This window comes from Apis cerana, linkage group LG13 (genome assembly GCF_029169275.1).
Source record: "Apis cerana isolate GH-2021 linkage group LG13, AcerK_1.0, whole genome shotgun sequence".
Classification (NCBI taxonomy): Eukaryota; Metazoa; Arthropoda; class Insecta; order Hymenoptera; family Apidae; genus Apis; species Apis cerana.
This window is the reverse complement of record NC_083864.1, coordinates 7809400-7830572: the sequence shown is the minus strand read 5'-3', so window position 1 is coordinate 7830572 and position 21173 is coordinate 7809400. Positions and strand designations below refer to the sequence as shown.

General features: G+C 45.4%; 1 protein-coding gene across 9 annotated transcripts in view; it reads left to right on the top strand.

Moving 5' to 3' along the window:
* The window catches only part of LOC107997150 (POU domain, class 6, transcription factor 2), a 172447-nt gene that overhangs the window by 112208 nt on the left and 39066 nt on the right, over window positions 1–21173 (top strand). For 8 of the 9 annotated variants that reach the window (XM_062084176.1, XM_062084179.1, XM_062084180.1 and 5 more), the window contains one exon: window positions 8629–8676. The exons of the other annotated variant lie outside the window; for it this stretch is intronic. In XM_062084176.1, coding sequence (XP_061940160.1) covers window positions 8629–8676 — 48 coding nt within the window. The remainder of the gene's footprint in view (window positions 1–8628; window positions 8677–21173) is intronic. 9 annotated transcript variants of the gene reach the window in all.

Sequence of the window (21173 nt, the reverse complement as noted above, 5' to 3'; positions counted from 1 at the left end):
ACTTGTTTCCAGAGTATCGTGTATCTGACGTTAGAAATTACCAAGTTCGGCCTAATGGAGCGAAAATTTAAGGTTTAATTCGAGGAGATTCGTCGTCGAGAATGATTTGGTTACGAAGCGTATATAAACTCTGATCTTGGCGAAACATTTTTTAAAAGAAATAGAAACTTAAAAATTCATGGAATTCGTAATTCCTCGCGGAGAGTATCGTCGAGAGGCGTTTAACGGGACGAAAAATTATGATCGCGTTTACCGCGATAATCCCTCCTACTATTTCCAATTACATCTTTACCGGGAAACTATCCTTTCCTCGGCTCGGGGAAAGGAGGGGGTCTAACTTAATCCAGACCAGGCTTAAACAGATTAGGATTCAATTTTTACGCCGTTCGATCCGCGATAGGCTGGGCTAGGAAGAAAGGGGGTGGGGAAGAATGATTAAAAGGCCGTGGCTTAGATAGGTCGAGGGCGCGTCTACAGGCCGGGCATTAGCCCCGGGGTATACGTAACAGGACCATCGGATCCGAATTTCGAGAATTCCGCTAGCTTTTAACGGCCATCGCACCCCGAACTCGTGTTAGGCCAGGGCCAGTCCCGACGTACGTACGTACGTACGTACGTACGATCGCCCCGATGTGCTGCACGGACTTTGCTCGGTGGCGATGGTGTTCTCCCACTGCTGAGTTGGTAGCCCTGGCTGGCTGTGCCTGCCTGCCACCACCTCATTTGAATTTCTAATTAGGAAACCTCCATGCAATTATTGGATTAATGTAAATTACGAGAGCTGGCTCGGTCTCCGCCACCGCTACCGCTACCGCCGCACAAGGGTGGAGCTGTCTCTCTCTCTTCCTCCATCCACTGTGTATATACCATACTCTCGTCTCGCTCGCGCCAACCGTATCTCGCTCGGTCTAAACGCGTTTCGTCTCTCTTTTCCACTCGATCTCGAACGTTGCCTCGAACGTTTCTCCTCCTACTCTCTCTCTATCTATCTATCTATCTCTCTTGCTGATGTTTCGTCGGTCTCGCTTCATCTTGTCCAACCCCTTATCGTTCACCTTCTCTGTCTTTGCGGTCGTCTCTCTTTTACCACCACTCTTCTCCACTGCTGTCCTCCACTCCTTTCCTTCGGCAACTCGCCTCTCCTCCGCCTCCTCTCTCTCTCTTTCTTTCTCGACAAGGGGTTGGGGATAATTAAAATCCGTTGATTAATATGTAAATTTAATAAGATTACTGTTCTAGGAATGCCCGGTGCAGACAAGCGGCTGTGCCGCGGCTGCTTGTATCGGTGCTGCGCCCGTTGTAACGTTTGACTGTTGTTAGAGGGTGGTTGTTCGCCGATAGCAGATTTCTTGTCGGGCTTCTTTCGGATCCGAGGGTGGTCGATTCTTGTAAACAGGAAACTATGATTCTTTTCTGTCCTTCCGTTTATATACTTCCGATGCTCGACGAGTTTTTTCGCGACCGATCGTAACGATCTTGGTTGATCTCAATTGGTTGGAAAGTAAGGAAATTTGAAATTTTGATTAGGTGTTCGTCAAAAAGACCAATCTCGTACGAATCGTGATTCGATTGAATTCGGTTAAATCCATCGGAATTCGAAATTTTGTCCTTATCCCTTTTAATCTTATCGACAATTGGAATCATCGAATTTTAATTATTACACGAGTGTAATTCGGAATCTTTCAAAAATAGGTATTTCCTTGCTTAAATTGAATTTTTTCGCAAGACGTTGCTCGCACACGATCCTCCCCCCTTAACTTCGATAAATTTGATAGATGGCGATAAATCTGAGGATAGATAGGAGCAAAATCGAAAGATGACAATGACCGAAAGGATTACGTGCAATTTCGGCCGCTGCGTAAGCTAAAAATACAATTTGAAAAATCCAACAATGCCGGCCAATTCGCAGGAAAATGCGCCAGTCACCCGAACGCCGTCGGTATTGTTCACCGGCTGGACACAATGCGCCCGATTGGCGGTCCCGGATTTTTACAACATTCGCGACTTTTTTTCGCACGTTCAACTTCCCCTCCCTCCCTCCCCTTACACTCCCTGTGCTCCTCGTACGTGGTCCAGCCAGAGGCCAGAGGCCGGGCAAACCACCTTTTTTGTTTCCTTTTCCGCTTTCTTCTTTTTTTTCCTTTTCCCCCTTTTTTTTCCGCCTCCCCCGCCGGGTTTTCTAGCTCGCTCGCGCCAAAACCGAGCGTAATCGGCCGCGTTGCGCGATTTGCATAGCGGAGTCGAAAAGTGGCCGCTGATTTCCCGCTCGCGCCGTCGCTTTTTTTCCACGGAGCCGCGTGTAGAGGCGGCAGAATAATCCGCAAAAAGCCGCGGATTTCTCGAAAATCGGAGCGCGGCGCACGAAGCGCGTAGGCGCGCCCAGGTGGCGCTGGCGCGCGGTTTTTCCCCGCGTTCCAACGACACCCTACGTTTATTAACCTCCCCCGTCCGGGGTGGTTTTGCAACGGCGAGCCTGTGGCGAGTCAAACAGTCGTACGAATTTTTAATTACGCCGCCGGCTCCCTGCCGCCGGCGAAAATATCGTCGTGATTAGCGGGGATTGTTTTATGAGAAACTTGTAACGAGACTGGTTCAATTAACGGATTTCCATGGGAATTGCGGAGGAACGGTGGCTCTCGCCGCGTTGTTTTTCGACGAGCAGCCGCGATTGTTGGCCGCGATAGCGTCCAATGGAATCTCTGCGTTTGATGTAATTTGAACGTTCGATCACGTGCCTCGAGCCGACGAGGAGGAGGAGTCGGATGGAGCAATTTTTTGACAGAGTTGCGCGAATCTCGACGGGATGAATTCGACGTAGGACGCGATACGTGTAATTATAAGCGGGGGGGGGGGAAGGAAAAAATTGTATATCATTAGAAATTCGCTTCGTTTCAATGTTAATAAGAGGTAATTCGGGTTACACTTGTTCCCTTGCTATCACGCGCATAATCTATCCTAACGTAATAACCAGGTATCACGATCGAACAACAATCAAAGATCTCGACGATGTACGCGCGTATTTTAAATATATATACACGTTGTCCGACCGTAATCGCAATGCACGAAGGATTAACAGGCCGATTCGCCTCGTGTCTTCTCGTGAAACGTCGTTTGGCAAGCCGCGATCTAATCAATTTCGCGTCACCGCGGGACGGAAGAAGCCTCCCCTTCTGGTTGCGCGGCGGCGAAAAAAGGGCACGAAGTTATTAAAATTCTGGTACCAACCAGAGATCGACGTCGACTGGCCGGGAATAATTAATCGGCGAACAAAAAGATTCTCCCGGTGGCCGCCACCGGCCGTTCCCATAAATTAAGATAAATTCCTGTGACACGTCGATTCGTTTCAGAGGTTCAGGATCGTTGCCAAACATCGACGCAGTTTTTCGTCCCCTTCCCCCTTCTCTCTCTCTCTCTCTCTCATCTCACCGCTTACGGAAAAATGAAACAGAATGAAACGGAATCAAAAAGAGAGAGAGAAAAAGAAGAAAAAAGGAAAGAAGGGAAAAAAAGAAGGAACGAAGGGCAAAAAACGAGCGAACCATCGGTATTCCCCCAGCGAATCTGTCACACTCCCTTTAGCAGGCTTGTAGAACGAAGCTGACGCTCGCACGCGCTCGATCATCCCCCTTTCTCTCTCCTATCTACGCGACGTGCGTGCGTGTGCGACGTTTCGCAACGCGGTGTTGGATACGCGCGTGGATACATACAGGCACGTGGAACGAGCGTGGAGGGCACCGTATGGAGGCGGCGAACGGCGTGGCACACCGACGATTCGGCTACTAACAAACCCAATAAAAATAATGCACTTTCGTGCATTTGCAAATGAACGTTGTCATTTTATTTCGACGGGAACGAGTCACGTGGTCCGCTCTGGGGCTGCCAACACCTCCTCCCGCCGTTGATAATAATTATGGATATTGAGAATGGTTATCGCTGACGCTCCGCGTATTAATGCCGGCTCGCGCGCCGATAAACAAATTTGCCGCGTCTACGCGGCGTCTAACTTCTTTTTTTTCTCTTTTTTTTTCCCGCAGACCCTTCACCTCCCCTCCTTTATTAGGGTGAAGTGCTTTCGAGAAAGGCTGGAAATTGGTTGTTGCTCGTCGTTCACGCGAGTCGAAAAACGAAGGGAAAATCGCGGAGCGTTCGAATTATAGTTTGCATAGGGATTCGAGGAAGTTTGAAGGTTCCGGGGAACCGGTCGAAGGAATCTTTTGGATGATGATTGGATTATGGATTTTGAGGAGGGTTAGTAATTGGTTCGTGAGGTAGATGGGATAGGAGTGAACGGGGGTTGTTGGATTAGATAAAGATAAATGAGGGAAGATAGCTGAGGAATGGATAAGATAAATTGGAGAATTATCTGGTTAGAAAAAAATATTGGCAGTTATTACGATTATAATAATTGAATTAAATATATTTCGCGTAATTGAGAAAGAGAGAGAGAGAGAGACTGGATACAACGAAAATGAAATTGATCCTAAAAACGTGTATTTAGTAGAAACTTAGTTTAATACGATTAATGCTTATCGTTCGATAAAATTACGGATAAAATATCGATGAAACGAATATTTTAGTATTAACCATTCTCCCTCTGTTCCAACCCGTCGATTATAATATTAGAATATACTTATATTAACGGATAATTAATTAAATATTCGACATTTTCCCACCGAGCTCCAATATTTTAATATCGCGAAATTTTCAAATTTCGTGACTCTCGTTTATTTAATTCCCCCCACCTCCATCCCTCCGGAATAAACGAGATCCGCTTTATAGTTCTCGATTTGCCGACAAGATAACTCGCCTTGATACTCTTGGTTATTTAAAAAGAAAAAAAAAAAAAAAAAAAAAGAAGGAAGAAACAACGATACGCGGGACGGAAGATTTTTAACGATGTTCATTCGCGGTTTCGCGGCGCGGAATTTTCTTTTTCGACGGGAAAGGGGAAGGGGGAGGGAGTTGAATCGGCGGTGAGCACATAACGCGTAATTACTGTCCACAGAGTGGACGGAGTGCAACGTTTATGTGCCGGCCATGTAACGTCCAGTTATACTCGGCTCTCGTCGATGGTCGTCATTTACAGCGATGTCGCATTGGCGATGGTGTCCCGTGTGCGTGCAAAAGCGCGTGTTGGCGCGCTGCTATTTATGAATTGACACCGCATTAGGGATATTGCTTAACAATAGCGACACCGTTACCTCGTCGAAAGGGTCGGCGTGAAAAGCTGTTATTTTGAAACGTGTTATCGTTGCAAGTAGTAATTGCGAGATTGCTGGACATCGGCTAGAAACAACACCTCGCGGAATCGATTCCCGGTTATTTTCCCAGTTCAAGTAAAAGTAAAATCGGGATAATGGGACTATGATAAATCTCTCTCTCGATCCCAAGGTAAAGTAAAAAACTTTGATCTTGCTCGCGTTGAAAAAGTGATGAATTACAAGCTTGTTACGAGCTTGGAATTTCATTACATTTCGGTCCCCTTCGACTTCCACGTTTCTTTTTTTTTTTCTTTCTTTTTTTTTCTTTTTCGTCGGTTTTAAAAGTTCATCGAATCGAGTCTTATTAATTTTTTGCCCCTCCCCCTCCTCTCCCCCTGTGGACCCCGTGTAAGTAACTTATAAGCGCGCGGGATTTGCGTTTATATTCTGTAATTAATTAAACGTGGCTCACAATCGGAAAAGAAAGTTTGTATGGACATCGTTGTAATTAAATTCGTTGCTGCGTTTTTTCAATTAAAAGGAAGAAAAAAAAGAAAAAAGAAGAGGAGAATATTATTTATATGTGCAGAAGGGGGTGGAAAGAGGAAAAAAGAGGCGAAAGTATAAAAGGGGGTTACGTAATTTCTGACACGTTCTTTGCGACTCCTTCCGCGAACGCGTTCCAATAGAACGCTCGAATTCGTAATTAGAAAAGTCAAACGGCAAAGCGACCGCCACCGGACCGAAGAAAGCGAATTTTTTTTTCCATGTTTTTCTTTCTCTCTTTTTTTTTGACAATAAGGGGAGGGAGGAGGAAAAACAAGCAAGCATACCGTTGCCCTTTTCTCTCTCGCCTCGTTACGTCGATGCCTTTTACGGTTCCCTCATTACTTCTCAGCAGAGAAAGTAATTTCGCGTAGAATTAATACTACATATTAAAAACTATCGCGCAGACACTTTGCCCGCTTTCCACGTTGTTCTTTCCCTCTTCTCTTTTCTTTTTTTTTCCTTTATACTCGGAGAGAGAGAGAGAGAGAGAAAGAGAGAGAGATTTTTAACGGGTGACGCATTGTGTCTAGTGTACCTAAATTCTTAAACGAATTGTTATCCCCAAAGTATACAGAAAATGTTCTTTTCAACTTGTGCGAATAACGTGTTGCGAGAATAACCACGTTTGTTACATTATGCTTATTACGAGAGGTATAATAAGAAAGAGAGAAACTCTGCTCTATCTGATTATAATATACGCAGAGATATTTACAACATGTGCTTCTTACAAAAATCTGCGTAGATTAAATTTTGTGTACATACAATTTCTTTTTTATTAAAAACTCCAGTCAATGGATAAATTTATTTCTTCTCCCTATATCATATCAATCAGAAATGTCAAATTATACGAGATAAAGAAATAGTTGACGAATAGTTTTCTTCAGCTACGAAACAAATAGAAAATTTTAAATCTTTCCAGTTTTGTTCTTACATTTTGTACGAACAATAAACGGAAAGAAAATTTCTAGACTCTTTCACTTCCATTCACTGCATATTCAAATATATATATATACATTCCTAACACGGAACAAAACTTTTCCGAAATCTATCCAATCTACACAACTCACCCTCAAGCCACGAACGAACAATAAATAAGAACACGTTCCACCCGCGAAATCACAAGGCGTAAATAGCAGCTACAATAATCCTAGCGTCCTAGAAACGAAAGCAGGCCGAACACCTGGAGGGGAGGCGTGGGCGATTTGAAAAAAGGAGCACCGAGCGAGTTTTGTCCGTGAAGGGGAATTCTCAAACACGAGGCGCGTTTCGCGCAGGCGCGCGTGAAGTGCATAAACTTGGTGCGACGCGCGCGGCCGAAGGCACAAAACCGCGTGCAAGTTGCGGGCGGCGAATGCGCGCGATATAAAACGCCTTTGTCTTGCAAAAACCCGCAGACGTATATCATGCGAGGCCAGGCCACCACCGGGCATTGTTTCACTCTCGCATAATTACCGCGAGTCACGTTTTAAAGTTGAATTTCACCTAAATAAAGCTTAATGTTATTATCGCGGCCAACGGCGAGCCGCCATTATGAGCTGGTTACAGTCTCAAACGTCATTGTGCCCCGTGATCGTTTCCACGATATTAAGGCGAAACGATGTTTTTCTACCGTTTTTCCTTTCTTTCTCTCCCTTTCTCTCTCTCTCTTTTACACTTCTTTCTCTCCCTTTGTTCCCTTCTTTTTTCCCCCGTCGCGATCGACGTTAATTAGATGCACGCCACGAGCGTTACCGGTGTTACTGGATATACTCTTGAATAGCTGCTGACTTCGTAACGTTGACTTCCCGTGGTTTCTTTTGTATCATTCTTTCCTCCTCCTTTTTTTTTTTTTTTCTCTAAATGGAATTTCGTGTTTGTTAAGCTGGGATACGTTAGCATAATACGATTTAGGGATGGAAAGGGATAGAAAGGAACATTTTGCGAGAAATTATAATTTTAATTCGTTTCATCTTGTACGCGTGGTGTAGTAGTTCGATCGAACGTTCTTCTCGGATCAATCATTGTCAAAAATTTCGACAATTTAAAATTCAAATTTACAGAATTTTTTATAACAACTTATCGCTCGTTTCAATACGTCAGATTGGGCTAATCGAGATCGGAGGGGAATTATCAATTTTACATTATCAATTGCCAAACTATCGTTCAATATTTCTAAAGCATTAAATCAAGCCGTAAACAAGATGATGAGTTTTAAAAGAGAAATCATGGGAGAGCATAGAGTCCAAGCGAGGGGGAGGGGGATCGGGTTATCCATAAATTTAGCAGCGACACGGAGGACGGAGGATGTCGGTTGTCGAACACTGACGTCAAGAGACTAAATCGAGAAATTAATTACTAAAATTGCAAGAAAAAGCGGAGCGGGTCGATAACTGATACAACTTCATTAAATTTGCCGATCGATGAGGAGTGGCGAACGCGGCGGCGCGGGCAAAAAATCAGGCTATTATCCCGCCGAAAACGGCGGTATTGATAAAACCCGCGTCGCGATCACGGCCGACCGGACAAACACAATGATAGCGAGCGAACGAAATTTTTTTTCCACCCGCCCCCACCCCACCCTCCCTCCCTCCTTCCCTACCCATCCTCCGCTACCCCTGTCCGCCCATTTTTTTTTTCCCCCCCGAACGAACCCACCCAACCGTCCCTCCCGCCCCCGGACCACCCCTTTCGTGCGTCGTTGCTGCAAAACTCTGCCGTACGTGGGTATAAAAGTCGGCGTAATAAGCGGCGAGCGTACGAAAGGGGTCGAAAGGGGTGGATTAACCGACGGCGGCCGTTGATGGAACAACGTAATGCATACGTGATGTTTAATTAATCAATTAATAACCGTATTATTGTTTTGTTTAATTAAAAATAATGAATCTCTCTCTGTCTGTAGCGTTGGTGGGCGGATTTACGAGCACGACCGGCGTCGGCATCATCCACCGTACGTATCAATCGCATTTGAAAGCTGACCCAGGATGAGTCTGCGTTATGCATCTATGCTTTTGTCGATAGGTTTCTTGTTTGTCACTTTTATTTTCTTTTCTCTCTCTCTCTCTCTCTTTCTATCTTTCTTTTTTACTCTTCGTTCTTATCTTTCGCTCCTATCATATATCGCTTTGTTCTTATCGTTTCGGCGTTCGATCGTGAATTCCTTTTTTTTTCTTTTTCCTTTTTTTTTTCTCTCTTTTTCTTTAATGCACGCATCAGTTAGCGAATTTTTAGTAGACAAGTGAAGAAACTTTGCGCAACATCCTCCCTTTCGATTGCGACAACGTGAGTATTACGTAGAGTGCATTGCTTTTTGAAATTAAAAATTGGGAACAATTATCGACGCCTTGTTATTGACACTTGGTAGTAAGTAATTGTTTTTACAAGTCACGTCACAAAGATTTCAAGCAATTTTCTAGAGGTTGAGAAATCGGAGGATGGATTAATATTCATCGAAGATCGGAGAAGGCCTGGAACGAGAGAGCGATCTAGCGGCCGTCATCCGAACAACAACCGATGCGTCCACGTTCCGGTTGACGGTTTATATTTCGCCTGGCAGTCGATTTTAATAAACCCGATGTAAACGGTTGGCCCCTACCCTTTGTGCGGAGAGAAAGTTTCCGGGAGAGCGCGCCGATTTTTAAATATAGTGTGCCCGGCAGGTTTGGGCAGGAACGGGTCGGGTGGGAACCGTGACACCGTCAAAGCTTTTCGCCAAGCGTTCTCCGCTTGCCTCGTTGATCCACGAAAAAGGCTCGCCATCCGTGGAATCTTTTGTTTATAATTTTTTTGATCATTACCCAACAGGCTACTAATTCCGCCGGCGGGTGCATTCAAAATTTATCGGCGGCGCGACAAAACGCACCCTTCAATCTTTTTTATCTCCCTCTCCGCCCTCCCCATCTCTGTCCGCCAACCGGCCATCCGCGATCGCTTCTTCCCTTTTTCCTTCTCTTTCCCCCCCCCCCCCATCTATCTCTCGCTTTCTCTCTCTCTTCTCTTCGTACCACGTCTCTCCACTATCGCTCCTGTCTCTCTGTCCGTCGCGGTCCCTCTAGCTGTCCGCTCGCTTTCAAGCGTCCCATTCCCTATTGGACAACGTTCAAAGGGTATTCAGAGTCGAAGGTCCGGAAATGGTTGGGTGAAAAAAAAAAAAGCAGGTAGACAGAGTTAGGCACTTGTTTGTCCAACGGATCTATCCGGGCGTCGTGATTCCCTCAAAAATTCAAATCCTGTACATCTGTTCATTCCTTCCTTTATCTTCCGTTTATCGATCACTCGTGTATCGTTCGATGTATCGTTATGTGAATTTTGTAGAAAATTTGTACGAATTAATAACCTTTCGTCGTATCCTCGAATCAGAGTTTAATTTGTAATTTTTTTTTCTATATTTTTAAATATTCTGGAAATATTTCAAAGAAATTTAGAATTACGTGGAGTAGATTCTTTCGTTTATTAGATGGTTTCTTTAATCAATAAAGATAAGAATCGAGATAGTGAGAATTTTGAATATTATTATCATTTCGATCAAAATTTGATCCTCGTTTCCAAATTAGATCCTTTAAAAATACCCCGTAAAGTCATCCTTCGTAAACGCTCCTTTAACTCTTTAACGTTCCCGGTATTCACCTCATCCGGAATACATTCGCGTTTTAATTTCCAAACCGATAGAGCACGCGCATAAATCAAGCGCGTGGAACAGAAACATTTGAGAAGTGTCGAGCGTGTATCGGGTGTACAGAGCCGCGAATAAAAGTGCCTTCCTCGTGTACATATATATAAATACGTACATCTATATCTATATTTTTATTTTTGTTATCTTTCATTTTTTCCTTTTTTTTTTTTTTTAATTTTATTTTTATTTTCACCGAGTTAATTGAGATTGCTCGAAACGCGAAAAACGCATCCGATCGCGAGGCGCGGCCGGCCTCGGTATCCCTCTTTGATCCTCCTCGTTTCGACGTTTTTCCAGCCGGAGCTCGCGTAATTATCAGCATTTAAATCCCTGTCCCCATAATCAAAAATGCCCTCCCCTCCGCCCTGCCGACCAGGCTTTTTGTGTTTTCACGGGGAGAGCAAACCGGGGCGCGTTTTCGAGAGGTAATCAACATCGTCAAAGAAAGCGACGAGTTTTTTCCCCAAGCACCGTTAATGAGACGCGTTTTACACGCGTATTCCGCGATCCTCGATTCCCACTCTCGTGTCGCGGCATATTCGAAACCAAACCCGTGCCGGGTAGGAGAGAAATAATAAAAAGAAAAAACATAGGGGGAGAAAAAAGATAGAGTGAAAAGGGGAGGGGGGAGGGTGGATAGGGGGAGAGAATAAAAAGAGGGCGGACAAGTGGTCTCGAGGTGGTGGGAAAGGGTAACAGTCTGCATTCAGAGATCGTGGAATATATCTGGAACGGGGGACAGAGGGGTGGTAACACGCGTTGGCCGTGGTAGTGATGGTGGTAGTGGCGGTGGCGGTGGTGGTGGTGGTGGTGGTGGTGGTGGTAGGGCAAAAGCAGGGCTACGGTAGAAATAATGTGTTTAGGCGCAGGCATTTTTATCGCGCTACACACCCCCGCACCCTCGATCTCCCTGCTCGCTCCCATCCCCCTCCCACATCCAGCCCGAAGCTTTTGTTGTTTCCAATGCTTTATGTGAATTGCACTGTAAAATCTCATTATATTCGTGTGCAATGCGTCCATTATATCCTGTGCCAGAAACATTTCCCCCCTCCCCCTACGGATTTCCCCTCCCCTCCCCTCCCCCTCCTCGCGTGTCCTTTTTATTTTTGTTTCTTCTTCTTCTTCTTCTTCTTCTTCTCCTCCTCCTCCTCCCCTCCCCCTCTTCTCGTTTTTTCTCCTTTTTATTCTCCTCTCTCTTTCCTTTTTTCTTCTTTTCCTTCCCTTTCTTTTTTTTCTCTTTTCTTTCTTCCTTTTTTTTTCATCCGCCGTTGTTGGTCGCCGTGCTCTCGCTCCTTCCTCCTTCCTTCCTTCTCGTTCAATTTTCGTTCTCGTTCCCCCACGAGGCTCTCCCCCCCTCCCCCTCCCTCATTCCCTCCGTCTCCGCTCGAAGCCGAAACATTCCCTAAATTTATTCGCTCGTGCGACGCGCCACGGTCTAATTTGTTTCGCCGGAGAACAACGCGGCCGATGCGGAACAACGATGGACGCTAATTACCCCGCCGCTTCGAACGATCGCTGTTCGATTTCGTCTCTCGGATCCCGGTGTGTCGCGCGCCGCCCACCTCTCCTATCCCGACCGTCGCATCCCCCGCCTCACGGCCGCCGCCTCGCTCGCCCACCCTTCCTCCCTCGCTCGATCTTTTGTTATGCCAGCTTTTCGCGTGATTTAGAGAATCGGCCAACCTTGCTTCCAACCTTTCTCTCCGCACCCCGCGAAATAGGGGATAGAGGAGCCGAAAGAAAGGATTTTTCCAACGTGATCGAAATGTTGTGGATCTGCGTGTTGTGGATCTTCGATGGGATGGAAAAGAAAAAAGAAAAAAAGAATGAAAAGAAGAAGGAGGAGAAGAAGAAAAAGAAAAGAGAGAAATGAATGAAAATATGAAACAGAAGTTAATTATATCTCCGGAAAGGATTCTCCGGAAATTGGAATTCCGTCCGAACTTTGATATCTATAATCTTGGGCGAAATATATCGATCATATCCGTGGAAAATCCTTTTTTTATTTTATATACGTGTATATATTTCGAGCCAATCCTAAATTTGCCAATAAAAATAGAAAATTTCGTTTATTTCGAATTCGGTTTCGAAGATAGAATTTTCCAAGAATATTGATAAATGTACGATTTTCCTGTGCACGTGTGAATCTTTAGAAGCCTCTTGTAAATAATAATTTAAAAAAATAATCATTAGACTTAGTTATCTGCCTCTCACTGCTTCTTGCTTCAAACAAATTTATTTTCCAACCATTACGGCAAACAATCTTAAGTTTTCTTCACGGTATAAATAGTTTCCATCCCAGTAATGCATGCATGAATCTTAAGCACGCTTAAAAAAATTTCCACTCTGCGTGTAATACTGAAAGGGATTATTTGATACCGTAGCTAAGGAAATAATAGAAATCAGGAAAATCTCGGGCAAAGATTTTTCAAATAACGCGTTGCAACATGAGGCGGTCACGTCGATACGAATCCAATTAGGAAAGCCGATACAAATGACGATGCGTCATCGAGTCATTATTAAGCAAACTGAAAGTCAGTCGGAATAAAAGTACGAGACAAACCGTTAAGCTCGGCTCGGCAAAGCGACTGGGAGGTTAATGGCGCGTCGTTGCGTATTCCAACGGTGTTTGTTTCCTCGCAGTTGGCAATAAACTAAGATAAATGAATGTCCGTAGGCTAGGCCACTATTATTCCTTCGCTCGCTGCTTACATTAAGTTGCCCCGCATTAACGGCGATGCGGAATGTATCGCGCCCATTACAAGCTCGAATTCCCGATCGAACGCTCGTCTCTCGGCCTGTGCGAAACACCGCGAGGCAAACGGCCGCTTTTCCCGAAAGAGAGCTGAAAATTTAGAATCGCGAACGTTATTACACACCTTGGTTATTATCTGATATTTCTTCGAAAAGTATTCCTCCATTCTCGAGAAAAGTATCCTCATTCGTTCGCGTTGGAAAATCAAGAATATAACTTTGATGGATCCGTTTGAATTTTTCAAACTGGAAGATTTTAAGATAATATCGGGCTTGATGTAAAGTGACAATAGAGAAGTTGGAAAATTTCTAATATTATGTTGCAATCTTTACTCGGTGAAAATTATCAGTAGTATTATCTAGTTGGATATTATCTACAGAATGGTAATTAAGAAGACGCTCGTGAGAAGTCGCAGAGAATAAAACATTGAATATTTCGTTTTCGTCTTCGCATCGACGAAACTTAATTTTGACGTAAAATTAGAAAGATTATAACATTGTGCTCGGTCGCGTCCAAATAACTCGACATCGTTTTCTTGGAATAGGTTTGGATAACCTAAGCCAGGAACCGTTTACGATTCGTTCGCAAAGTCGCAAAACGCTGATGGTGAGAAGCTGCGAATCCATCTCAGCGATGAGAGAAAGAGCTGGCCTGGGGAGGGAGGGAGAGGGAGAGGGGGGGACACACGGTGGCAGGCAACCGTCGGCAGTAACGTCGTCGCAAAATCCACTGTGAGTACGCCTCAAATTCCGGGAGAGGAGGCTCAGCTCGTAAAGTACAGGAAGATGCATGCCGGGATATTAAGGCCATTATCGCCGTTGCATATTCATGCCGTATTATAATGAAAATACAGTTTATTACCGAAGATTAACAGCTTCTTACGACGACGTGCGCACGTTGCTTAGCTGGCGACTACGTTCTCCTCCGTCGTTTCCACCGATCCTTCTTCAGCTTCCATGAGTTTCATTCGATGACGATGAAAACGATGCCGTAGAATCGATGGTACGGTGAATTTGTCGAAGAATGTTAAGCTATAAGTGTTTGATTGCGTTTGTTCATCGATCCGTATTCGATTTTCAATCATCTCTACGAGTTTCATTCGACGAAGGTAATAATAGTATCGCAGATATAAGAATTTCGACGAAGAACGTCGATGCACGGATGTTTGAACATGTTTGAACACGTTCGATGCCTCATATAATTCAACATTCGTGAATTTTATACGATGAAACGATACTGTGATATCGATGGTATGAAGATTTTGTCGAAGAATTAATGTTCGAACAAGTTTGACGCGGTTTGTCTGCTCTTTTTTCGTTCGATCTTGAAGGGAGTTGAAGTAATGGGCCGTTTGAAGGAAATTCGACTCCTTTAGCGTGCGGAGGAAGTCGCGTACACTCCCGTTTATCCACCATACACAAGTAATTAATTCTATGATTTGGTTGCCGAGCGACGCGACAGTAGTTGACAGAAGCTGTCGCGTGTTTGCCGAAGAATAAATAAGAGAGTGTGGAGACAGATTGAGAAATAATTGAGATACGTTTGTTAATTTTTTATTTCCGTTTGACGACGGTGTTTCCTCTATCGGAGAATTGTATTCTGCCAAGCGCAAGAAATAATTAATCGTATATATTCATATAATATGACGGAATGCCGAATGTTTGTTTCAGCATAAATGTCTAAGCGATGAAAGAATAAGTAAGTGCTCGGGTGAAGTGTGATTACATTAATCCCATTATAACGTGACCATTAAACATTTAAAAGAAACTTTTAAAATATGCATTAACCAACTTGGGACAGTATCGATCAAACTCGAGTCATTAAACGCAGAAAAAACTCAAGCCTATTTTTAACGATACGAAGAAAATAACAAACGGGCAAAAATATAGTTCAAGGCATTAAAAATAAGGGAAATGAAACAGAAATTGAAATAATCCGAGACAAACAAATCTTCATCAACAACATCCTCTCGCTCGGACAATCAGAGATATCTATCTACATCCTGGAAATCCAAGCTGTGTCCAGCGATCGTCATCCCCTTGAGCCAATTTCGCAATCCGGTTGGGGCCGAGTCCTCGCCGTCTTAACTCCTCCTCCACCATAGATCCGGAACGAGGCATTACAGAGTTTCCGTTTACGTACCGTAAATAAGTAAATAATTCATTCTCCGACTCGGTTGGCAAGTGGCACGAGGAGCGAGCGTGTCCTGGAGGATGACGGTGGAAGGAGTGGCGCGAGGACATTCGTAGAACAGTTGAAGGAAAGGGAGAAAGACTCTACCTCGGTAGCAGCCACGTCTCGGAGACGACGACGACGACGACGAGGACTAGTACGGGGTGGCGACCGATGGTGGGGGGTTGAAATCTGCATAATATCGGTAATGCTCAAAATGCGAGTCGCGTAGCTACCTTGCCTTGCTTACCCCGCGCTCACCGCTCTACAGTCGCGTCAACTAAAACTTAATTATAATTAATTAATGCGACTGCTAACTGTGCCGGCCGGACAAGTATTGACCCGGCACGCTCGACCGTTTCTGATTCCCTTTCCACGCGAGGCTCCCTCTCGATCTTTCGTGTTCCTTTCGTCTGTTCGGTGTCATGAAGGCCGCTGACGCGGCAGATTTCGCGACTTAATTCCGCGTTTCGACCATTTCCCTTTCTTTCACCATTGCCATCGCCAACCCTCCTCGTCTCCCTTTTTCTCTCTCGCTCTTTCTTTCTCTCTCCCTCTCTTTCTTCTTCTTCTTTTTCTTCTTCTTGGTGTCTCACTCTCGGTCGGCCGTCACACCTCCAGCCGGAGGAAGAGAAGGCTGGTGCAAGAACTGGGACATAACATTTCCGTGGCGGAGGCGGTGCTAAGTCTATGGCTCCGTATAGTACGTAATTAGAAACCTTTGTGCAAAATGAATACTGTTAATTAACGTACCTAAAAAGACATTATACCCGCGGGCTGGTAAACTAAATATGGCCTCCGGCGAGCGTATTACACCGTTCACGGTGTAAATAAGCGATTTGCCGTCGCCCACGCCGACTATATACGCTTTCTTGCTACCGTTAAGTCATAATGAATTGTATCCGCGGCTCGCGAGAAGAATCCTCCTCTCTCCTCCTCCTTGGCTGACTGCGATTCCATCGACGAACGATTTTCGTCGAGGAACGATTGTAGACTGGATGAAGGGAAGCGAAGAAGGACGAGTCCTTGGAAATGAGAATTCTTTAATAATTTTTCTTCGATAATCTCATAAAATGATATAAAAGAAACGAAAATTGGATTCACTTGTTTCCATTTTGGTTTTGAGATTTAAATAGTCTTCGATGTTTTAATAATGTCTCCATATTTATCGGAATATCTGAGTGAAATTATTAGATTATCAGATTCTTGTTTCGAATTTACTTTTAAGGTTAGGTGTGCTCGGGTCGAGATCGAGATTACGAGAAGCGATTGAAATTAGCTATTGTGCTATTTAATACGGTATTTTCATCGTTACGTTGAAAAGCGGGACAATTTGATTATATCGGGGAACGAAGGATGCAAAATGGTCGATATTAATTGCCTCTTAATTTATTAATTCATCCGTATTATCTCAGGCTTCGCGCACTAAGGGATCGTCCGAGATCTTGTTGGACTTCTGCTTGCTTTTACACGGACCGACCGGAGTTCGGCGGGCAATTACAATATGAAAGGCGCATAAATCAGCGGGTTTAATTAACGCGTTGTTATTATGATTATGACACCGCCGCGGGATTATAATATCCCGAAATGCTTCTCGAGAGCGCGGCTACCCACCGCGAGCCATTTTTCACCCGGGGCGCAAAAGCGAAAGCTCCTTTTGATTTGTCACGGGAAGATCCCCGTTTCAAAGAAACAGTCATTCGCTTCTTGCGAAATTCTCTTCCTTTGTTCTTGATGAATTCTTAACAGATAAAATAAATATGCGCTGCTTGAGAAGAGAGGGAGAAAAATATAAGAAAATACGATGCGACCCGATAAATCTAAAATTGTATTGTTTCTAATAATAAATGGGAAAAAGAAGAAGAAGAAGAAAAAAAAGAAACCTATTCGTACGCAAATTACGCGTACGAAAGAAACATCCCGTCGAGAGAAGCTTGACGTACAAAAGCTGTTTTTTAAGATAAAATAAAAAGCTGCGCAAAATGTCGCGTTTAAAAGGGGGGAGGGAATCAATGGAGGGAAGGAAGGAAAGCGAGTTCTCGAACCGGCACGGGTTACGAAAGGGGTTGCGAAACGATGGAAAGAAAACGAAAAACGTTCAAACAGAGAGAAGCAAGAACCCTTGGTCGTAACGGAAGAGCGGCCGGGAACAGGGATCTCCTCCCTCCGTTGCTTCCCTTGGCTGCGAAACAGTCTGTGAAAGCACGATTTCTCTATTACCGTCGGTTAATAGGGTTTTTAAAAGTCAAGTGCACCTCTGCATCCTCCCTCCCCCTCCCTTAACCCCCGTGACGAGGGTGTGGGACGCACAGAGGACGACGCGGGACGACGCGAACGCTCGCGTACGTGGAGAGGCGAAAAGGTAGCGAGACGTAGGATGGGAATCGTAGGGTGAAAACCGAAAGGGGATGAGGCTGGGATTCAAAGGTCGGCGATACAAGCCGTGCCGAGTGGCGTGGTGTCGGAACGTTTGCGAGAGAGTGTTTTCCCGGATGCGGCCGCTGTTAGTTTTCAGGAACATCGTTCACTCGATACTGATAATCAAGTAATCGCAGATGATGAGGGAACGGGGAGGGGGAGGAGGGCATCGAGTTCACGCACGTTTCAGTTATCAGATATTAACCCTTCTCGATATACATACAGGGGAAGGAAGAGAGAGGAGACGGAGATGATAGACGTGGGCGCCTTTTAGTCAGAGGTTCTCAACGATCTCTGTACACGGAGTGTGGTAGATGAAGTGTGTGTGTATGTGTGTGTGTGTGTGTGTGTTCGTGTTTGTGTATCATAAGGTGGTTCGAGGTGCAATGGAAACAGGAAGAGACAAAGGTGTGACGGGTCGCGGGTGGTGCGTATCTCGCGACGACGAGACGATGGGCCCTGAGGGGTCGAACTACGAGAGGATCAATCTACGGGGGAGGGGGAGGGGGAAAGGGGGAAGGAGGGGGCACATACGACGGAAAGCGACTGAGCGACCCTGCGATATTTTTTAATTAATCGAATTATTGAACTGTATCGCAATTGAATTGAATTAAGTGTCGGTGCTGTGCCGCGGAACCTGGAAGCGCGCAATTTTCTGTCATTATTGCAACGCTCTCCGTCCCCCCCTCCCCCTCCCCCGCTCCCCGCTCCCCAGCGTGCAGTCTGCGCTCTGTCCCTCCTCGCAGTCTCGATCGCATCTTCCCTTCTCCACTTTGCTCCTCCGCCGTTCGCCACTCCATTTTTGCCTTCTTCGTTCTGCCACACTCCCTCTTGCCACGTCATCCCTCTTATATCTTTTCGTCGCCCGTATCATCGCGACCCTTGGACCTCTACCTGTCCTCCCCCTTTCTCTCTCTCTTCTGTTCCCGCGTTCCATCGGCTCCCTCCCTCCCTGTCGAAACGCACGCACTCACGCATCAACCGATACGGCCGTGTGACGCGCGTTTATATCGGGGGTGCACCACGTGGCCCCTCGCTAATTACCTATCCAGCTGTAGCTGCGCGAGTAAACGACGGGAAGGGTTGCCTCCGCGCGAAGGATTTTTTTTCGATCATCCCGGGGCAAATATCGATAAAGTAAACGTAGCTGTCTCGGGATATACGCGAGATAATTATAAAGAAAAAAGGGGGGAAAAAGGGGGAAAGGAAAAAGGAAAATAAGGGATCCCCGTGTCGAGAATCGAGCACGAATTTGCGCGATCTTTGAGGATACGTTTCTCTGAAATATGGAAGTATTGAAAATATCTAATTAAAGGTAATATTCGTCAATGAGTAGATTCGCGTGTCGTCCGGTGTTTGACTCGTTGGAAAAGGGTTGAGTTAAGTTTTTAAACGCGCACTTTTGGCGGGGAGTCGTTCGTTAGCGACGCGTCGAAATTTCTTCCAACGCGATGCAGGATTGTTAATCGCAGCCTCGTCCAAATATCCTCCAGCGCTCGTACTTGACGTATTTCAATTAACCTCATTGCTCGTGGCTCGTTACGCTCGCCGTTTGTCAAACACGCTTGTCCGTGTTATGGGGCTCCATGGCGGCCGTGACATCGAACCTTCCACCAGCTGTTCGACGATTATTATTTCAACCATTGTTAAGTGTCGTTCAGTTCCTACAATCAACCCGTATTTGAACTCGCGTATCGTGGAAAGATAGACTTAAACCCACTATTCCACTTATGATTATGATAACCGATCGTATTATTTATTTATTTTCATAAATCTTGCCTGTTCCTTCCTTCGATCCCACTCGTTTCCACTCTCGAAACCGAGACACTGACAATCGCACGATCCCACAAAGATCGATACGCCTTTTTTTAATTTCGTTGGAAGCATCCCGCGAGTTTCAAAAATTCAACGAATCGTCCCTCTTGGAGAAACCGGGATAGGGAAGAAGGGAGGGGAACCTATCGAGCGTCAAACCACAATAATTCAAACGAGACACGATTTAGAACACCTTTACGTGTCGCGTGGACGAGGAGGGGGAGGGTGGAAGAAGGAAGAGGAGGAGGAGGAGGGTGAAAGGAAGAGGAGAAAGGAAACGCAGAAGAGGGAAAGGCGAAGTTGAAAGGGGTGGTTTGGGTGGACGATGGGGTGCGGAAGGACGAGCGTGGTGGGGGCAGAGGGTGGTCTAACCAAACTTAATTGAATCCCAGTCCGAATGTATAATATGTAGACTGCCTGCATAATGTCGTGAGCCAGCAGTGATTCTCAACGGGCCACGCGGCCGCGGATACGTGGGTGGTCGCGACGGTTGGCCAACACCGAATTTTGAGAACCATCCGCGGAATTAGATATACAATAATGTAAGCAGAGCCCCGTTGCGGTGTAAGGGTTGGTGGTAAGGTCATGTATATTCATACATCGGTCGACCCACCTCCGATTCTCTCGCCCAACCGCCCCTTCCTCCACGTAGGCTACCACCACCACCACCACCATCGCCACCACCACCATCGCCACCTTCTCAGCCTTCTCGGCGCTTTTCCATCCTCCTCGCGCCCTGTCCGTTTACTCCTACGCGTCGTTCCTCCTTCCATCCACCGTTCGCTCGCCTTCAACCCAACCGCCCCCTCTTAGCCGGCAAAGACCGTGAGCCGAACAAGCACGGCTGCGAATAGATTTACGTCACGTCCGCGCTGTTTACGACTAGCGAGCATTAAGATGTCTGTTGCGAAGAATATTCGCAACCGTTGCCGATGAGCTGATTACAGGCCGCTCGCGTGTATCGGGTAGTTAGACTCGTGTGTTAGTTTATCTCTGATGCCTGTTTCAGAAATACGTCGTTTTCTCGATTTATCGATAACACGAATAAGTTTAAGGAAGTTTTAAGAAACGTTTAAGAAGTTAATATATACATATTAATATATGTAATTATTAATACAGGCACGGTTGTATTAAATTCTCAAGGAAATTTAGAAAAAGGATATATATATTCATCTACCAAGTTTCAAGAAACTAACTAGAAATTAAATAAACGGAACGGACTAATGAAATATCTCACACGTGGCGACCGCAGTTTGCAATTTTTTCCGAGTTGGAGGCTAAACCTTTACATAATCGAATAATCCCTGGTAGATGTTCCCATCTGGTGACAGACTTTCCTCTCTCGATTATTCAAAATAATCGCATCCAGGCCGCGTACAAACCGGGAAAACGGGCGTTATTTAAAAGTTTCCCCCGGATAGCGAGTGCAAGTCCGAAACTTCGTTTCGATTCTGCCCAATCAGACGAGCGAACATCGTTTTCGCCGTGGAAGTTATGCAAGGGCGTAATTACACGAATCCGAGTAAGAGAGAGAGAGAGAGAGAGGGAAGGACGAAAGGCGGTCGTGGCGCATTATCGCACACCCTGAGGATTCTTACAATTTCTCGAACGAGGC